The sequence below is a fragment of the Dunckerocampus dactyliophorus genome, chromosome 4 (assembly GCF_027744805.1).
Source record: "Dunckerocampus dactyliophorus isolate RoL2022-P2 chromosome 4, RoL_Ddac_1.1, whole genome shotgun sequence".
Lineage (NCBI taxonomy): Eukaryota > Metazoa > Chordata > Actinopteri > Syngnathiformes > Syngnathidae > Dunckerocampus > Dunckerocampus dactyliophorus.
This window is the reverse complement of record NC_072822.1, coordinates 24984350-25001112: the sequence shown is the minus strand read 5'-3', so window position 1 is coordinate 25001112 and position 16763 is coordinate 24984350. Positions and strand designations below refer to the sequence as shown.

Here is a 16763-nt window from a genome sequence, read left to right as displayed (position 1 = left end):
TGCTGCTTCTCATTGGGGTCGCAGGGGTATGCTGGAGCCTATCCCAGCTGACTTCGGGCAACAGACAGCGTACACCCTGGACTGGTCGCCAGCCAATCGCAGGGCACACATAGACCACCGTGCGGTCCAAGTTTTATACAACAATCTCTTTGATCTGACAAATTTAAGTAAGTTTGATTAAACATTGATCTACCACAGCTTCTGCTTGGACATTAACACCGCCACAGCTGTTCAACGCCGATGAAAAAACACCGGCCGAGTGATGAGAGGCGCTAGGAACACCGAGGTAGGTTAGATTGCAAGATTAGAGTGTGCGCAAGGCACTCGATATGCGATTCCAATCCTGCCTCGCTCACTGCCACTTCCATATTACGTCTATTATCATTCACAGTAACAATGCCATAGCTCACAGCCTAATTGGCTTCTGGCGGCCCTGTTCTCCGGAGACATCATTTTTCAAAACAAGAAATATCATCACATTTTAATCTAGCGAGATCGTGTGTCTCATGATCCTAATTTGGACAGTGGCAGATACATAATATTGCTTGCATGCACCACAACAATGGACTTACATGAAACACTGAATATTATTTGCATGCAGGCTTTCAACTTTACTTGAAGAGGTTTCACAAAATTGGACTTCAGTTTTATGCAGATGTTTCAGGGATAATGTTTGGATGAATGTCTTTTAATAAGTAAAAAGCATGATCTTTTAGGTTGACATCAGGCACTAACTTGGCCCCTGATGAATATACCATCCATCCATCTCCTAAGCCGCTTATCCTCACTAGGGTCGCGGGGGTATGTTGGAGCCTATTGACGAATATACTTTTTCTTTTTTCTTTTTTTTTTTTACTTCAGAAAGTGTGTAGTTGATTCCAATGCATGTTTAGGATGATTAATCAATCTCCAATCTAGACTGTGAATGTGGTATTTGGTATCAGCCAATACACCTACCCATTCATGTTACTTCTGTCATCACTCACATCACATCATACAATAAAGTAAGGCTGTTCCATGAGCAGTTATACACACCAATGCCAGACATGCTTCCACCATGTTTCACCTATGATGTGGTGTTCTGTGGATCATGAGCTGCCCCATTCCCTTTCGACACAGATTTCATTTGTCCAAATGTTCAGTCTAATCTGGAATTTCTGTACAATGAAATTTCCTGTATCAATGTTACCATTTTTTACAGTGTTGAAGTGTCCCATGTCACCAAAATGGTTTGGAAAAAAACAATAACAAAATGAAAGCATTAACTTAAAACTTTTTTGTCATACTGCTGTCATCTGCCAGGAAAAACCTATAAAATATGTGTGAAATGAAGTTGTGATTTTAAACCCCCTGGTGATTTTTTGTCTTGGTTGTGATGTCACGTTGAGGAGCAGACTCAACCAAACACAGCCATAGACGCACAGCAAAGCGATGAAAGTGTAATATTTACAATAATAACACAATTACGTTCACTGATATTGTTTTGTGATGAATATAAACAGAATAATCGGCCACAACAGGTATGTTGTTTGACTGATACTGATATGTGATTGATACTGATAGATCGACTGCAAGATATGAGGCGTGACCAGTGATCGCTGTTTAACCAGCCTTGAAATTTGGCATGAAAACCTGTATTCTACGATTCCTAAAATATATCTCACAGAGAAATGTGGATTTACTTCTTTGAAATTTGGCATGAAAACCCATTTTATAAGATTTGTAGAGTATACTGTATGTAGTAGAAAAATGGGAATTTACTTACTCCCACCTTGGCACACTTTTCCTCGGTCAAACAAGTTTTTTACTTTTTGTTTACATGCATATGGGTCAGTACTTGTGTTTTCCCGGTTGTGGGTCGAAGAAAGATAGCCAGGACAGCTGATGGGAGAAGCACCCTGCGGTGCTGCACATTCAGTCCCAAACGTTAATTTTATCTGAGGCACGGTATCAAAACAGCTGTCTTCCAAATGTGCCGAAATACAAAACTGAAGAATCTGACGAGGAGAAATGCGTCTTTCGAAAGTGGGCGTGATATCAAAAATAACAAATTCAACCAAAACTGCACCACAGCAATACAGAAACCAAAATATTCCATCAAGGCCCCGTCTCCTTCAACGCCATAAAATTGCCTGTTTGGAATTTGCACAAACTACGTTGGAAGATGACCACACTACCACCTGAGCCATGCGAAAGTGGAATGTTAAATATGGTTGATGTGATATGATTGTCCACCATTAGGGGGCGCTAAATACATTGCCCATTCATTTTCAATGGGAAAATTGTCACAAAAGGTATGAAATTACAGTAAATGTGGGAAATTGTTTAACTGAAAAGTCGAAAGAATGCTGAATGTTTTCAATGGGGAATTTGCCACAGAATATACTGAATTATAGAAAATTTGGGGACTATTTAAACAAGTCCTGATAGCCGACATGTCCTGAATGAGCCGAACGTTTTGATGGTTGGTTTGAAGCAGTTCAGAAATGTGGGAGCAGTTAGCGGACAAAAAATGACAGAATATGAAATGTTGGAATGCAAAAATGAGTGTTGAAATGATGAAATAAATATGCTGAATGATTACATGAGAACTGAGGACCGAACCAGCAACCATTGGGTTGAGAGTAGTGTGTTGAGAGTAGGGTAGTGGAATGTGACAGTAATAAAGTATCTATCGATATAATGGACAATGTAAAGTATTTTTTCACCAGTTGGGGGCTTCATTTAATTTGCACATTCATTTTTAACAGACTCGGAATTTGAAATGTAAAGTAAAAATGCAGACTGAATGTTGAAATGTATGAATAAGTTGACTCATTACAGCAGGACTGAGGATCAAACCAGTAACTATCAGGTCGAGAACAATTTAACTCCTGAGCCATGTCACCCTGTACAATAAGCAGAATGTTATGTAATGAAAAATGATTTTTCATCAGTAGGAGGCACCACATAAATTGCCCATTCATTTCCAATGGGAAAATTGTCACATAAAATATGAAATTACAGTAAATGTACGATAGGTCGCCAATGTGTCCTGAATATTTTGACATTGGATTGATTTGAATAGGTTGAGAAATGTGGAGGAGTTAGCGGACTCCGCTTCTCAGCATTCACACAATTAAAAAAAAAATCTGTACTTATCCTTAAATTGCACATATACAACTAAGGATGGATGTCCCTTTATTACAATAAATGCACACAATTAGCTTTAAAATAGAAACCTGAATGATCTGTAAATAAAACCTGTACTTGAACTGAGAACGGTTAGTGGTATGTGATGGAACGCTACCACACATTATGAATGGACAAAAACAATCCTGGTAAGGGCATGGTAGAGACCTCTGCGTAATAGAATAGGACAGAATAGGCCTTTATGGTCATCACACTGTGACACAATCTGTCATGTTTTAGTAAAGTTACAGTTAGCACCCCCGGCCCATTCTGATTGAAATACAAACTAAACGATAGTACTATGCACTTGCAAAGCTGTCGGCTATTTGCGTGTGTAGCCTAACATAAATCCAACATAGTTATGTTGCCACTTGAGCACGTTTCTTCAGTCCATTCTGTTTTTAATTAAGTTAGTTACAGTACTTGAAAAAGCCTCAAACATGAGCCTGGACTTGTCCAGGAAGTTAGGTGACTGAAATTTAGTCGTGATGTTATGAAGGGGTTTTTCCTTCACCAAGGATGTGATCATCCACTTCAGTTAATGAATGTTCATTTGGTCACCTAACACTTTTGCTATCACTCTTATAGATTTACGTTGACTCCAAAAGTCCCCAGTAACACCAGAACAATTTTATAGATCTGTTGCTTTTTTTGAAAACGACTATCCTGAGGGGTCAGGGTACTCGCGTAATATAGCGACAAAGTCACTACGTTGGCAACACTGATCTCTCCAGCCACATCTTATTAACTGGCAGATCATGGGCATATGAGGTGTGTTATGAAGACAGTCCTATTAGAATGTGTTTAGGAATGAGGGCAACAGCTAGTGCCAAATGAAACATTGTCAAAATAAGACAGTAATCCAGTAATCCCTCATTTATCGTGGTTAGTTGGTTCCAGAATTTCCAAAAAGTGGAATTCTTCATTTATAAATCAAGCATTTTTGTAGTTAACACATAGAAATCCTGTTTAGGACCTCCTAAACACGGTACGTTTATTAACGTTATTAGAGCCCTCTAGACATGAAATAACACCCCTTTAGTCACCTTTACACTACAATGACCCAATATAGTAGACATAACAGAAAGTAAAACATTTAAGAAATAAGACTGTGTTGCTGTAAGCGTACGCCGGATGTGTGGAGTACAGGAAGTGACAGGGGGTTCAGAGTTCACTTTTAGCTTGAAGTGGATTACGGCTGCAACAGTAGCCCGTGTTATTATTATGATTATTATGATTATGTTATTATTATTGTGCATGTTGTGTGATCATTCAAAGCCTGTTGTCCCGGTGATCAAATATGATGCTTGGTGTCTCACCAAATATCACAGTAACATTACTGACACCTAGTGACCAGTGTAGAATGCTACATATCATCACAATATTTGAATGCATATTTTGAATGCCTTATATTTGTATTTCAGTTTATTTAGCGATTTTTATACTTGAAAATGTTTAATTTGGCCATAAAAAATGGGTAGAATTTGCCTAAATATGCATATTTTTGACTAATAATAGGCAATATTCATTAAAAAAAACAGCATAAGTCATTAATTATTATATTTCTGAAAATCCACGATAGGCTGAAGCTGCCAAATTTAATGTGCAGAGCAGCGAGGGATTACTGTTACAAATGAATGTATGGGAAACACTGTCAAAATAAGACTTTCAGTACTCTACAAACTTTCAGTAATACCGTAGTGTAGAAGTGATGGGACAAGCAAACAGGCCAAAGCACAAATGATCAGTGTGAGTGCAGGCCAGTGGGGAGGAGGTGAGGGAGGGGGAATCGATCCCAAGTCCAGCATGGTACGAATGGAGTAGTGAGTATACCCGAAAAGTAACTGGACCGTACCTGGCCAATTGTGTGAGCAAGTTGTCCAAATACTTATGAACACCTGAAAATGGAGACACACAATGATTTAAATTAAAATCATGCTTTAACAATAAAATATTGTACACAGATTGTGATGTTTAAGGGTGCTGTATTGTCTTAGATGAACCGCATCATAATGTTACGTTATTAGCATCCTTGCAGGGTCTAATGTTTGAGAATGATTGGAACATCGTTTTGCTGGTCAGATTGTCCTAGAAGGAACCCCGTGGTATGCATGGGTTTAATCAGCATGTGATCTTACAACGTCCTGTCCTTCATTTCAAAGAGCCCGCTCTTAGAGCCAATTTGTCCGCGACCGACACATCACTAATTTCAAGTAAATTTCCATGATGAAATAGATGAAAACAGAAAGTGAAAGTATACCTAATTAAGAGTACAAAAGAAATGGAAAATAAAATGACACACTAGGGGATTTCTACAAGATTCAGATGGTTAATTGTATGAGACCAAGCCTTGTTTTGTCTGAAATCAAGAACAAAGAAAGCTACACTGTGGAATCCTCCTTGCTTGTCTGTTTGAAACCACTCATATACTAAATATGACAGAATGGAAGTTCTCAGATTTCTCAGGTTTTGGACAGGTGCGGTACTACAGTGTACATGTCTGATGCCACTCAGACGTCCAAGGAATGCCCAGGTCAGTTTAGTTTATGCTCAGATACTTGGAAAAATGAGGGGGAACATTGCTGGAGAGGTGCACGTGATGTGGCTTTCAGGTTAAAGGCGATGTATGCAACACTGATCCCTACGGCTACATCTTCTTATTCTCGGGCAGACTAGGTGCCTATGAGGCGTGTTAAGAAGAGTTACAATGCATGCTGCCATTTACTACATTCACAGACAGTCCCATTATGTCTTTATGAAGGAGGGTGAACAAGTAAAATGAACAAAATGTCAACATAAGACTGGAAATGCAGTAATCTTTTGTTTATCGTGGCTAATTGGTTCCAGAATTTCCACAGTGTAGGATTCTTTCTTTATAAATCAAACATTTTCATAGGTAGAGCAGATAAATCCTGGATTGCCCTGTGGTGGGGAGGGCAGCACAGGCTCCGAGGCTAATTTGCCTCTGGTTTGGGGGTGGTGCTGGGAATCACAACGAAAGAGGGAGAGAGACTGGTGGGATGTGTGGCGACGGAATTGTGGGGCCGTTCGTTCCAACAGTGAAGAAGACGACTTTAGTGATTTTAGTGCAGAAGGACGAGGATGAAGACGGCGATGACAGTGACTTTTATGGTGGATTACTGTTTAACAAGAGCACACACTTTTCTGCACTGTTTTGGGCGGGGGGACATTTGTTTAATTAAAAGTAAAAAAGTCTTTCAGTGTAAGATCTTTCTGTGTACTAAATACCCCATGTTACAACGTGGACACCTACGACTTATAGACAGGTGTGGCCTGCATATGTACAAGTCTTTTTTTGTCTTGAAATTTAGTGGGTGTGGTTTATGTTCAGGTGCATTCTGGAAATTACAGTAAATGATAAATGAAAGGGATAAATTAGCATTTAAAGTTACTTTTACCTTCATTGAAGACAAAGACACGATGTGGCAACAAGATCAACACCAACCACCTTTGGGTTTTGCTATGAATTATTTCTTGAATAGTGTTCCTCACCTTAAGTCTGTGCTTTTCTTATTGATCACGGCTGCAAAGTAACCCAACATGGAGACAAAGGAAGTTGCAAGTGCCAGCATTTGGATAAAGAAGGTGAAAAACACTTGAATTCACAAAATAACTTAGCAAAACAGGAAGGTGGCGCCCGTGTTGCCCTCCCTGCCACATTGTGTCATTGTGTAGGTTCATTTATCCCTCTCATTTGTCATTTATATGCATTTAGAGTTGTTTTATGCATATAACACTATAATTAAACTATAAAAAATGTTTTGTTTGGACATTTTTGTGGTGAAACTGTTAGTTACCAGTCAACCGCTGATGACATCATACACCGGCGACGGAGCTGACTTGTATTAGCAAGCTGCTAACCAGGATGTTTTGTAAGTAAAAAGAAATACATCAAGAACACAGTAGGACTCGCGCAGTGTATTAATAACGCACCATATTGTACGCTAACCCGAACGTACAGAAACCGAGGCGGAAATTTACTACATTAACGAAAAAACACACTAACCGGGGTGTATACGCTAACCGAGGTTCCTCTGTATATGACTACATATTTTGTTCAGAGAGCATATACTGACCTTATGACCTACCTTGGGTTGGTTTTAGCATCTTTAATGCACAAAATGTATCAAAGTGGCCCCCGGTGGAAAAAGTCTGGACACCTGTTCTAAGGCATGTAGGTAAGAAAAAGCATTTGCAGTTAATGGATTGCTATTGCGGCTTTATTCACTGATGCAACTGCACAATTTTATGAGATACATTTTACGGGCTTGTTTAGCTCACAGTAACTCTAGTGGTGATACGGCAATCAAAGTTCTGCATTGATCTCACTTGTGCTGTTGGGCGACGTAGACATGCAGTACGGGAGGTCTGTATGTTTTATAGTGCCAGAACGGGATCGTCTGGTATGCTCCTGTTGTTGCTGTTTGCATTTATTGGACACATTCGGGATTGGCTGTCATTAGATTGCGCAAGTCTACCTAATGTGGTGGTTGGAAAGTGTACAACCACAAAGTAAAGATAATGTTAGGAAATCTATGGTAGTGGTGTCATGTGTCAGTGGAAACTATTACAATGCACTCTGGAAGGTCAAACAAACCTTTTCAGGATGCTGTTTTTATTCGGATTTCAGAATTGTTTTTCTGTACATGAAATGTCAACAGAAATGATCCATTCCAGAAATGATCCATAAATTATCTGTGGGAGAAGAAAGAGTTACTTGACTTTAAAGACTAGAAAAGCACTCGGAGAGCACAGACCTCTGCCAAGCGCCATATTTCGCCCCATATTGTGATTCACACCAAAATAATAATTCTGCTAGACCCAGACGGTGATCCGGATCACCCCCAAAATGTAATCAATTCTTCCATATCCCATTTCCGCCAATTCCTGAAAATGTCATCCAAATCCGTTCAGAACTTTTGAAGTTATTTTGGACACAACAAACAAACAAACAAACAGATAAACACCCGCAAAAGCATAACCTCCACACTTGGCAGAGGTAATAAAGATTAGTGAATGCTAATGAATGCTAGAGGGGTCTTGGATTCCGTGCGCTGTTCCAAGAAGAGCGGCCCCCTTCCAGACCAGCCTGGGACAATATTTGAAGGAGTTAGAGTAAATGGATAAAAGTAAGGAGTTCCCTTTTTGATACTGTTTCATTTCAGTTTTGTATTTAATCTTTTTATTGCTGTATTATATGTCCCTCGTGTGTTCTGTGTACATTGTGAGTAACTTGGGAGTTAGGATAAGCGGCATAGAAAATGGATGGATAAAGTTCCGTAGTCAATTAGTTGTCCTAACTTTCCTGACCTATACTGCACCTGGTTTAAAGCATCATCTCTCTAAGAGTCAGAGCAGGGGCGCTGTAAAGGGGGGGGAAAGTTAGGACAATTGACTGACAGGGGGCCCAGTAAAAAGGTAAATCATTTTGCAATCTTTTTTTTTTTTTTTTTGTATAGTCAGGAAATGATTAAAACAGTCTTGTATTTGGTAGTAACAGTTAAATATCCACATTGACCAAAAGTAAACTTCCATATATGAAAATGAGGCTTTATCGCTGCTTGTGTGTATTTTTGCACTTGGGATACTGCTTTATCATGTTTGTGAACCATTCCCTTTTCATTTGGTATCAAATGAATATGCAGACTTAAATCATAGCGAGTGCAAGTGGACAAAAGTGAAGCTCAAGTTCAACCCTTTCAAGGGGAAGGATCCCAACATCCATTTGAAATAAATGGACCAATACTTAGACAGATAAATATTTTATTAATCTATCTCTCTATCAGTGCTAATGTAAAACATGTATCAAAATTTGACCATGCAAAATACAAATGTTTGAACCAAAATTACATAATAACAATAAACATAATGAACCAGTTAATCGTGCTTAATATTCCAATTTAATGAAAGTTTTAAATGGTTTATGTTAAGTGTGCAGGAGTAGGGGGTGCATGGCTTGATGTCAAATGTGTGAAGGGCTACGCGACTGTGAAAAGTTTGGGAACCACTGGCCAGTGGCGGTTCGAAGTATGGGCCACTGGGGCAATTGCCCTGGACGGCATTCTCCAGGAGGCGCCGCAGCAGGGGGCAAGAAAAAAAAATCCTATTTACTAGTACTCTGCGCTCATCAAATTCTCATCAAGTCAGCACATATGTGTGGCAGATGGCGTGATAATCGTGCCCGCATGCGGTTCAAACGTGATCAAACGTCCGCCACGTGATGTGGATCAAACCAAAGAAGAAGCAAGATTAATTCAGATTAATTACAAGGTAAAAAACGTAAATTACAACAGTAATTGCTCAAAAATAAAACATATTTAATTGTTAATACTATATTATATGAATTATATTGGAAACCAAGAGTCTCAAACATGTTATTTCACTCGGAAAATGCAGGAGGGAACTGTGAGTCTTGACTGCCAGTTGGATGACGGTGGGAGATGATGATAAAGGTGCTGTTAATTTGTGTTAGCAAAACATGGAAAATACAAAATCAAAGCCATCAGGTGCACAATTTAGAAAGACGAGGACAGAAGAAGAGGAGAAACGGGCCAAAGATAAAGGTATGGAGCTCTAGCACCACTTTATGTACACCACATTATGGAACGTACATGACCAAATAAGCGAAGGTTACTTGGTGGCTATAGACTAACTGCCGTTCATTTTGTTTGTTTTCTTGACTGAGTTTGAGGGCACCACCGCTTCCATCCGCCCAGGGTGTCATTCAAGCTAGACCCGCCACTGCCACTGGCATGCTATATGCAGACTGTTGCATGGACAACTCACTAGCAGTAAATAGTAATATATTAACAATCTCACTATAGCAAGCCATTTGCAACCCTTCAGAGTTGGAGTTATGTCGGGGGGGGGAGTTCATGGGCCCTAGAATTCCTGGCGGCGCCTCTGAGTTAGTGCATAAAAACGCTGTGAGCGACTTTTGTGGAACTTTTCAGAATAGTGTACAGCACATGTCTTTCGGTGTGCTGCCCCTCCTCCTTGAACTGCTGCGTGGGCTGTATGATGGCGCAACAACATGCAGCAGCATCACTCTTGTGCCAAGAGCGTTCTAAGCAAACACCTTATCTGAAAACGAAAGTGCTTTGAAGACATTGACCGGGGGATTCACAATGAAGAAGCGATTTTAGAGATCCACACGATCCCGTGATGAACGCGTCTTCCCCGCAGCGTGGAGTGCTGATTCTCCAAAGTCTGTGGGACCACGTGAGGAGTGAACACAAAGAGGTCCTACTGTCTCCTTACCTGCCGGCTTTCAGCGCCTTCTTATTCCACGTCACGTTCTGCGCACCTTTCCTGGTGCTGGATGCCCTGGCCGGCGTCAGTCAGCTGGTCCGCTCCTGGAGGATCTCCACGAAGCCGCCGTCGCCTCTCTGCCAATGGTTGGCGTGTCTGTGGAGGATTGTGGTCCGCTACCTGACCGCGGTGCTGCCCGCCACCGCGCTCCTTCAGACACTGCGGAGTCCCGCGGTTCTCCCTGAGCAGGCTCCCACCTGCTGGCAGGTTTTTGTGGAGGTTTTTGCCTGTTTGCTGATTTTTGACACCTTGTTTTTTGTATGGCACTTATGCATGCACAGGTGAGTACTGAACATCTTTCTGTCTCCTAATGATGGCCATGGCCATGACCATGATGACCCTCTTCAAGCAGGGGAGTCCAAAGTGCGGCTCAGGGGGCCATTTTTAGCCCACATCTTGATTTTTATTGGCCCTTAGCATTTTGGTAAAGGAGATATTATTAGATATCACCAGTGTTGGACAAATGACTTTTACAAAGTAGGGGAGACTGGGGACAGTTGCAACACTTTTTACATTACTCTCAATTAGTCAGAGATTATTTAGACTCGGCACACCAAATCTTTCCATAGTAAAGCTACATCTGTCTGCTAAATAGCCATACCATTTAAAGATGCCTACATATATCAATCACAATATTTAGTTGAATAAAAAAATTCAGATGTTGCAACTGACCCCAAACCGGGGGACGGTTGCAACATATCAAAAAACATTAAATTTCACCAAAATTGTATGCTTTTTGTTTAAATAACCACAGTATACAATACTAAAGTATTTAATAAGTTCAGTTTTGTGTAAAACATAGGCCTACTTTGAGACGCTATAAAAACTCAAAATTTCAGTTTGGGACAAAAAGAATAGAATAATTTGGAGTGCAAAAAACATTTATTAAACATGTGAACAAACAGTGAACAGTTTTAGTGAGCAAAATTCACATTGTTCTAAAACTCCAGTGAATATAAAGTTTGATTTTTAAGTTTTGCTAAAGGCACACAAATGCTTATAAAATCAAACTGCAACACTCGCCTCTTCCCCAACAAATCTGCTGTCTTGTGAACTATTCCAGCAGCTTCTGAACTATTCTATCTCACAGAAAAAAAACCAGACATCTTCTTCCTCTTCAGAGTCTGATTCTTCTCTTTTTTGCTTTTCTTTACACTTTTCTTTGTGGTTTGATGTTCTTGTATTTTTGTTTGCCTTCCTCTATTCAGATTTTTAATTATTTTGTTTATCATTAGCATTCATTTCTTATGATTCCCTATTCTGCCCATCATGAGCAGTAAAATATATTAATTGAGCCTAGTGTGGTCTATTTTGATGTTAGCATGGGGACATTGCAACAGTTGCAACCGTCCCCATAGTATCAGTCAGGACAAAACACCATGTGCCAACTAGCCACAGTGACATTGACAAATGTAAGCAATGTTGCTGAATAGTCAACAAAACAGTGATTCAAACCAGGTAGGTTTGGAGTAATTCATACAAAATATTAGGATAGTATGACAAAAACACAGCTCGTGAAAAAAGCTACTTTCATGCCTCCAAAACAACTTTGTCTTGATAGAAGCTGGGCCAGATGCGCAATATGGCCGCTTTCTTCTTGGCGAGTAGAGGGTCTAACTGAGCATGTGCAGTATGAGTGTCATCACTCTAGCATGTTACTGATTAGACAAATAAGGCTTGTTGCAACTTTCCCCAGTCTCCCCTAATTATTAATCGTAACTAGTTAGTTTCTTTCTAGAAAAAAAAAGTAATTGAATTAATCCTTCACAAATCCAATTAGTTACCAGGGAAAGTAATTATTGTGTTACTTTTTTGAAAAACCTTCAAATATATCAAAAATGGAGATGGCATGTGCCATTGAGGGATGTGTCTGAGGGCTGAGCTCCTGACTTGTAATTCTCTACCGTGCTGCTAGGGGCAGTTGTTTGAATGTATCTTGTCTTAGTCTGTCTATGCCAATGACATATTGCATACAGTAGTATCTCACTACGTCTTGGTTCAAACTGCTCCCTGGCTCTATCGCGAGTTTTCAAAAATTAATAAACTATCTGTGTTTCGTGGTTGACTATGGCCTATTATTAGTCAAAAAATATTGAAAGACAAGTTATATGTAATATTCTGGTCACTAGGGGTATGTAATGTTGCATTGATGAGACATTACCTTAGATTACATTACCTTAACGCTGCATGGCGTCAGCTACAGCATGTCTGACATGGTAAAGTGAAAGAAAGTTCTCCCATTCCATGTGGAAGTGATACGTTTTTGGCTTCTTTCTTTCTCCTGTGTTTGGATCGATGGCATTTCTCCGTTTAGAGAAAAAATTCTATCATTCCATCATTGCACTCTGCTTATGGTTGTTTACATTGAAATATCACTGCATTTTATGTGTTTTATTCTATTTATTTGTATGCATGTTATACGTAACCGGATATGACGTTTACGTGTGCGCTACGTGCATTGCGTAAGTTTTAAGTAGCTCAGTCTTGGTGGATGTCATAAGACGATAGTAACATCCGCATGCTAACGAAGTCTTTTAACAAGAGTGACTCTTAAAGTAACCTCCCAAAATATTACATATAGGAAGTATGGTTATTGACCATTTATGTTCATACATTTTAAAAATAACTAACACGGCACGTGACGTCACAGAAGCGCTGTCGTAACAATTAGCTAAAGGAGGCAGTGACGTAGTCCTTGTGCATGCGCGGGACCAATTGCGTTCCTCGTACGTATTGAGCAGTGACACTCTAATCTTGTAAACAAACATTTCGAATGAGGGGTTACTGTACTGCAGATTTATTTATGTAGCATAATCTGCTTACATTGTTATGGGTCAGTCCTTCTCAATTAGTGGGGCGGTGCGACGCCAAGGGGAGCGCATGTGACCCCGGGTAAGTTTTTTTTTTGCCATACTAGGATAAAGTGCAATTGCATATCCACTACAGTAGATGGCAGCGGTGCTCTCATTGTCAGAGAGTGCGCAGGGAGTATTTGGTCTGTGTAGGGTTTTTATGCACGGTGCATGCGCACACGCAGAGCAGGAGGATATGAAGCACAGTGAACAAACCCTCAAGAGACAGCATGAAAAAATATTTAACAGGGATGAAAAGAAAGGCGGAGAGAGACGGAGATAATGAGACAAACCAAAGTCTCCCGAAAGCTGTAAATGCAGTGCTTGGCTTCACTGTGACTACGGTGGGAGACGAGGAAAGACCGGTGTGTTTACTGTGTCTAAAAATGTTGTTCCTGGGGGGCGTAACGGAAAATAATTGAGAAGCACTGTTGTAGATGCACTATTTAAAACTAGAAAAACGTCATTGGTAAAAATAGAGAAGAGCAGAGGACCAAGACAGCTGCCTTGGAGAACTCTACAATCTCATCTCCTCGTCGTAGAAATGTTGCCATATAAAATACACAGATCAAGACTGTGTAGCGGCGTTTAACTGTGCAGGAACACCTAATGTGGATGAGTATTTATCGGACTATTGTATAGGAAGATCTTCACTCTTCACTCTGGTTTGTTCCTCATCAGGGTTCCTTGGCTTTATTGCAACATCCACCAGCAGCACCACCAGCACCAGATATCCTTCGCCCTGCAGGCCCAAGACGCCAGCACCTCCGAACTGCTGTCCCTGCTGCTACTGGCACTGGTGAGTGCCTGGCTGGTGGACTGCCACCCCATGAGTGAGGCCCTCTTCCACCTTCTTAACACTTGGCTGGCAGTGGAGGACCACTGCGGCTACAGTTGGGGTCTGCACAGGCTGCTGCCTCTTCTGGGGGGAGCCCCCCACCACCACACTCACCATGTCCTGCACAAAGTCAACTATGCGCCCTATTTCACGCACTGGGACCACCTGTTTGGTTCATACTGTGGGGATTTCTCCTGATGAAGTCTTAGGGCATTTTGTGATTTGATAAAATATTAACAATATGATTATATTTTTATTGCATACTTTCTTAGTAACATTATATGTGGCCTTTTATGCAAGAATGAACTGATAAGGGATGGTGGTGGATGCTGGTTATAGCTGCCTATTTAACACGCAGATATCATTTTGTTTGGTAAATAAGTCATTTGTGTATGGCAATATGGGGGTTGTCTATACAACACAGTTGTAGCTTGCCTGCGTAGGTACTGCCTTGATGATATGATATCAGAATACTGCATGCAGGTGCAGCTGTGGCACATTAATATGCCTCAAGTGCACCCGTTTCAATTCAGACTTCGAAAGGCATTCCATTTTCTGAGCCAAATGTCTGTGCCTTAAATTTGAGGTAGCAAAGGCAGATTTTGAGCCATTTTAACGCACGTGCAATAATTACAGTTGTGTGCTCAGGCACATCGCTGCGCTCTGTCACTCTTTCCCTCGCTCGCTCTCTCTCGTCGCTGAACGCTTGTTTCGGGGCGAGGAGAGGCGGTGTACGTGCGCTAGTACCTCCGGTCGGGTTTTGGGGATTGTGTGCCTAGAGGGCGGCAAGGCGTACGGCCGTGTCCAGTGGTCAGAATGCGTGCCCGTTGGTCGCTCTCCGAGTGGGGAGGGCACTAATGTAATAACACATTATTTTTCTAACATTCTTGCGGTCGACAGGCAAAGTCCCTAAGATCGACTAGTAGCTCACGATCGACCGGTAGGTGACCACTGCCCTAAACGAAACCAGAACCAAAAACAGGACAGCCGGTCACAGCGGGACAAACAAGAACTAAAAACTAATAGGATGAAAAGAAACCCAGCGTGCTGCCCGGTGTCATGCCAGCAGCCAGCACGAAGCAGCTAAGTGGCCCTGGAGCATGACGAGGTGGAAACGAGCCGACAAAGGTAGCACAGAGCAGAGGGCAGAGCACACCTGCACCCATTTATAGGCGCCAGAAAGGGTGTGGCTAATCAGCTGCTTGTTCTTATTGACAGGCAATGTTCCTATTAATACAAGCTAGTCAACCATCCAAATGATTTCTTGAAACTAAAGTTTCTACGTATTATTGCTTCAGTAATTGTCCAAAATGTGAAACGTGATTATCGTGTTGATTTTAAGTCTTCATTTACTGTGGACTGTAAAATTCTGTATGCATTTTGTAACATAAAGTACAGTATGTGATGATATAAAGTCTGTGTTTCCTTTGTCTACCACAGATGTTTTCCCTTTCTGTTGTACTTGATATGAAAGCACACACACATTTTTCTGTCTTGGTTAAAGACCTCTGTGCCCCCACGGTCCTCTGTTTGCCATCAGATGGACCCACAGGGACAAGATTAAGAAACGAAAACCATATGTTGTAGAGATAGAACAAATAACATTGTAACGTCTGTGCTCGAATGTTGATATATTTACCCTTTTGTACATTTTTTGCAACGGAAAAACAATTCCATCGCAGACTGGAGAAGGAGGAGGAAGTGATGTCACTTCGACAACCTTCCCTCTTAGAACTACGCATGGTGCATTTTTTGTTGATTTTCTGTTATATATTTTTTAGAATTTATGCCCACTCGTGCGGCGGGCTTTTGCTCAAACACTCAAGCAGACAGAGAGAGCAAGGCAAGTTTATTTATGGAGCACAATTCAAGTGCTTTACCGAAAAAAAGGTTAAAATCATTCTATAAAACATAAAATCATGACATTAATTTCCATAAATCATTACATAAAACAAAAAATCAAGAATGAATTAAAATTGAAAAGTGCAGATATACTGGCAGTTGTCAAACACACAGTTAAATAGAAGTGTTTTCAGCCTGGATTTGAACATTGCCAAGGTTGAGGATTGTCGCACATCTTCTGGAAGACCGTTCCAGATTTTTGCGGCATAAAACCAAAACGCAGCCTCACCGTGTTTAGTCCTGACTCTGGGCACCCGCAGGAGACCACTCCCTGAGCTTCTCAGACCCCGAGATGGTTTATGTGGCTCTAACATGTTAGAGATGTACTTTGGAGCAAGACCATGCAAAGTCTATTCTCTGAGCGACAGGAAGCCAGTGCAGAGATCTAAGCACTGGACTAATATGGTCATATTTCTTGATTCTAGTCAGGAGTCGAGCAGCAGCGTTCTGGATGTACTGCAGCTGTTTTACAGCTCGTTTAGAGAGCCCGGTGAGAAGGCCGCTACAGTAGTCTAGCCTGCTGGAGACAAAGGTATGGATTAGTCGCTCTAAATCGGGATTAGACACTATTCCCTTAATTTTGGCAATGTTTTTAAAGGTGGTAAAAAGCTGATGATGTTATTGATTTAATGTGGCTGTTAAACTTCAGATCTGAGTCTCAGTGCTGA

The 16763-nt window shown here is 40.9% G+C and overlaps 1 protein-coding gene across 1 annotated transcript; it reads left to right on the top strand.

Moving 5' to 3' along the window:
- The first annotated feature begins 9551 nt into the window (after positions 1-9551).
- On the top strand, positions 9552-15611 carry LOC129179940 (cholesterol 25-hydroxylase-like). Its single transcript, XM_054773810.1, has 2 exons — positions 9552-10784; positions 14037-15611. Exons 1-2 carry the CDS (start codon positions 10357-10359, stop codon positions 14389-14391), a joined length of 783 nt encoding a protein of 260 aa, XP_054629785.1. The 5' UTR covers positions 9552-10356; the 3' UTR covers positions 14392-15611.
- The last annotated feature ends 1152 nt before the right edge of the window (positions 15612-16763 follow it).

Bases quoted from the DNA above. Each gene is read 5' to 3' on its own strand.
- LOC129179940 (XM_054773810.1), top strand. From the start codon at position 10,357: ATGAACGCGTCTTCCCCGCAGCGTGGAGTGCTGATTCTCCAAAGTCTG. The intron at 10,785-14,036 runs GTGAGTACTGAA...GTTCCTCATCAG, and splicing joins TGGCACTTATGCATGCACAG to GGTTCCTTGGCTTTATTGCA.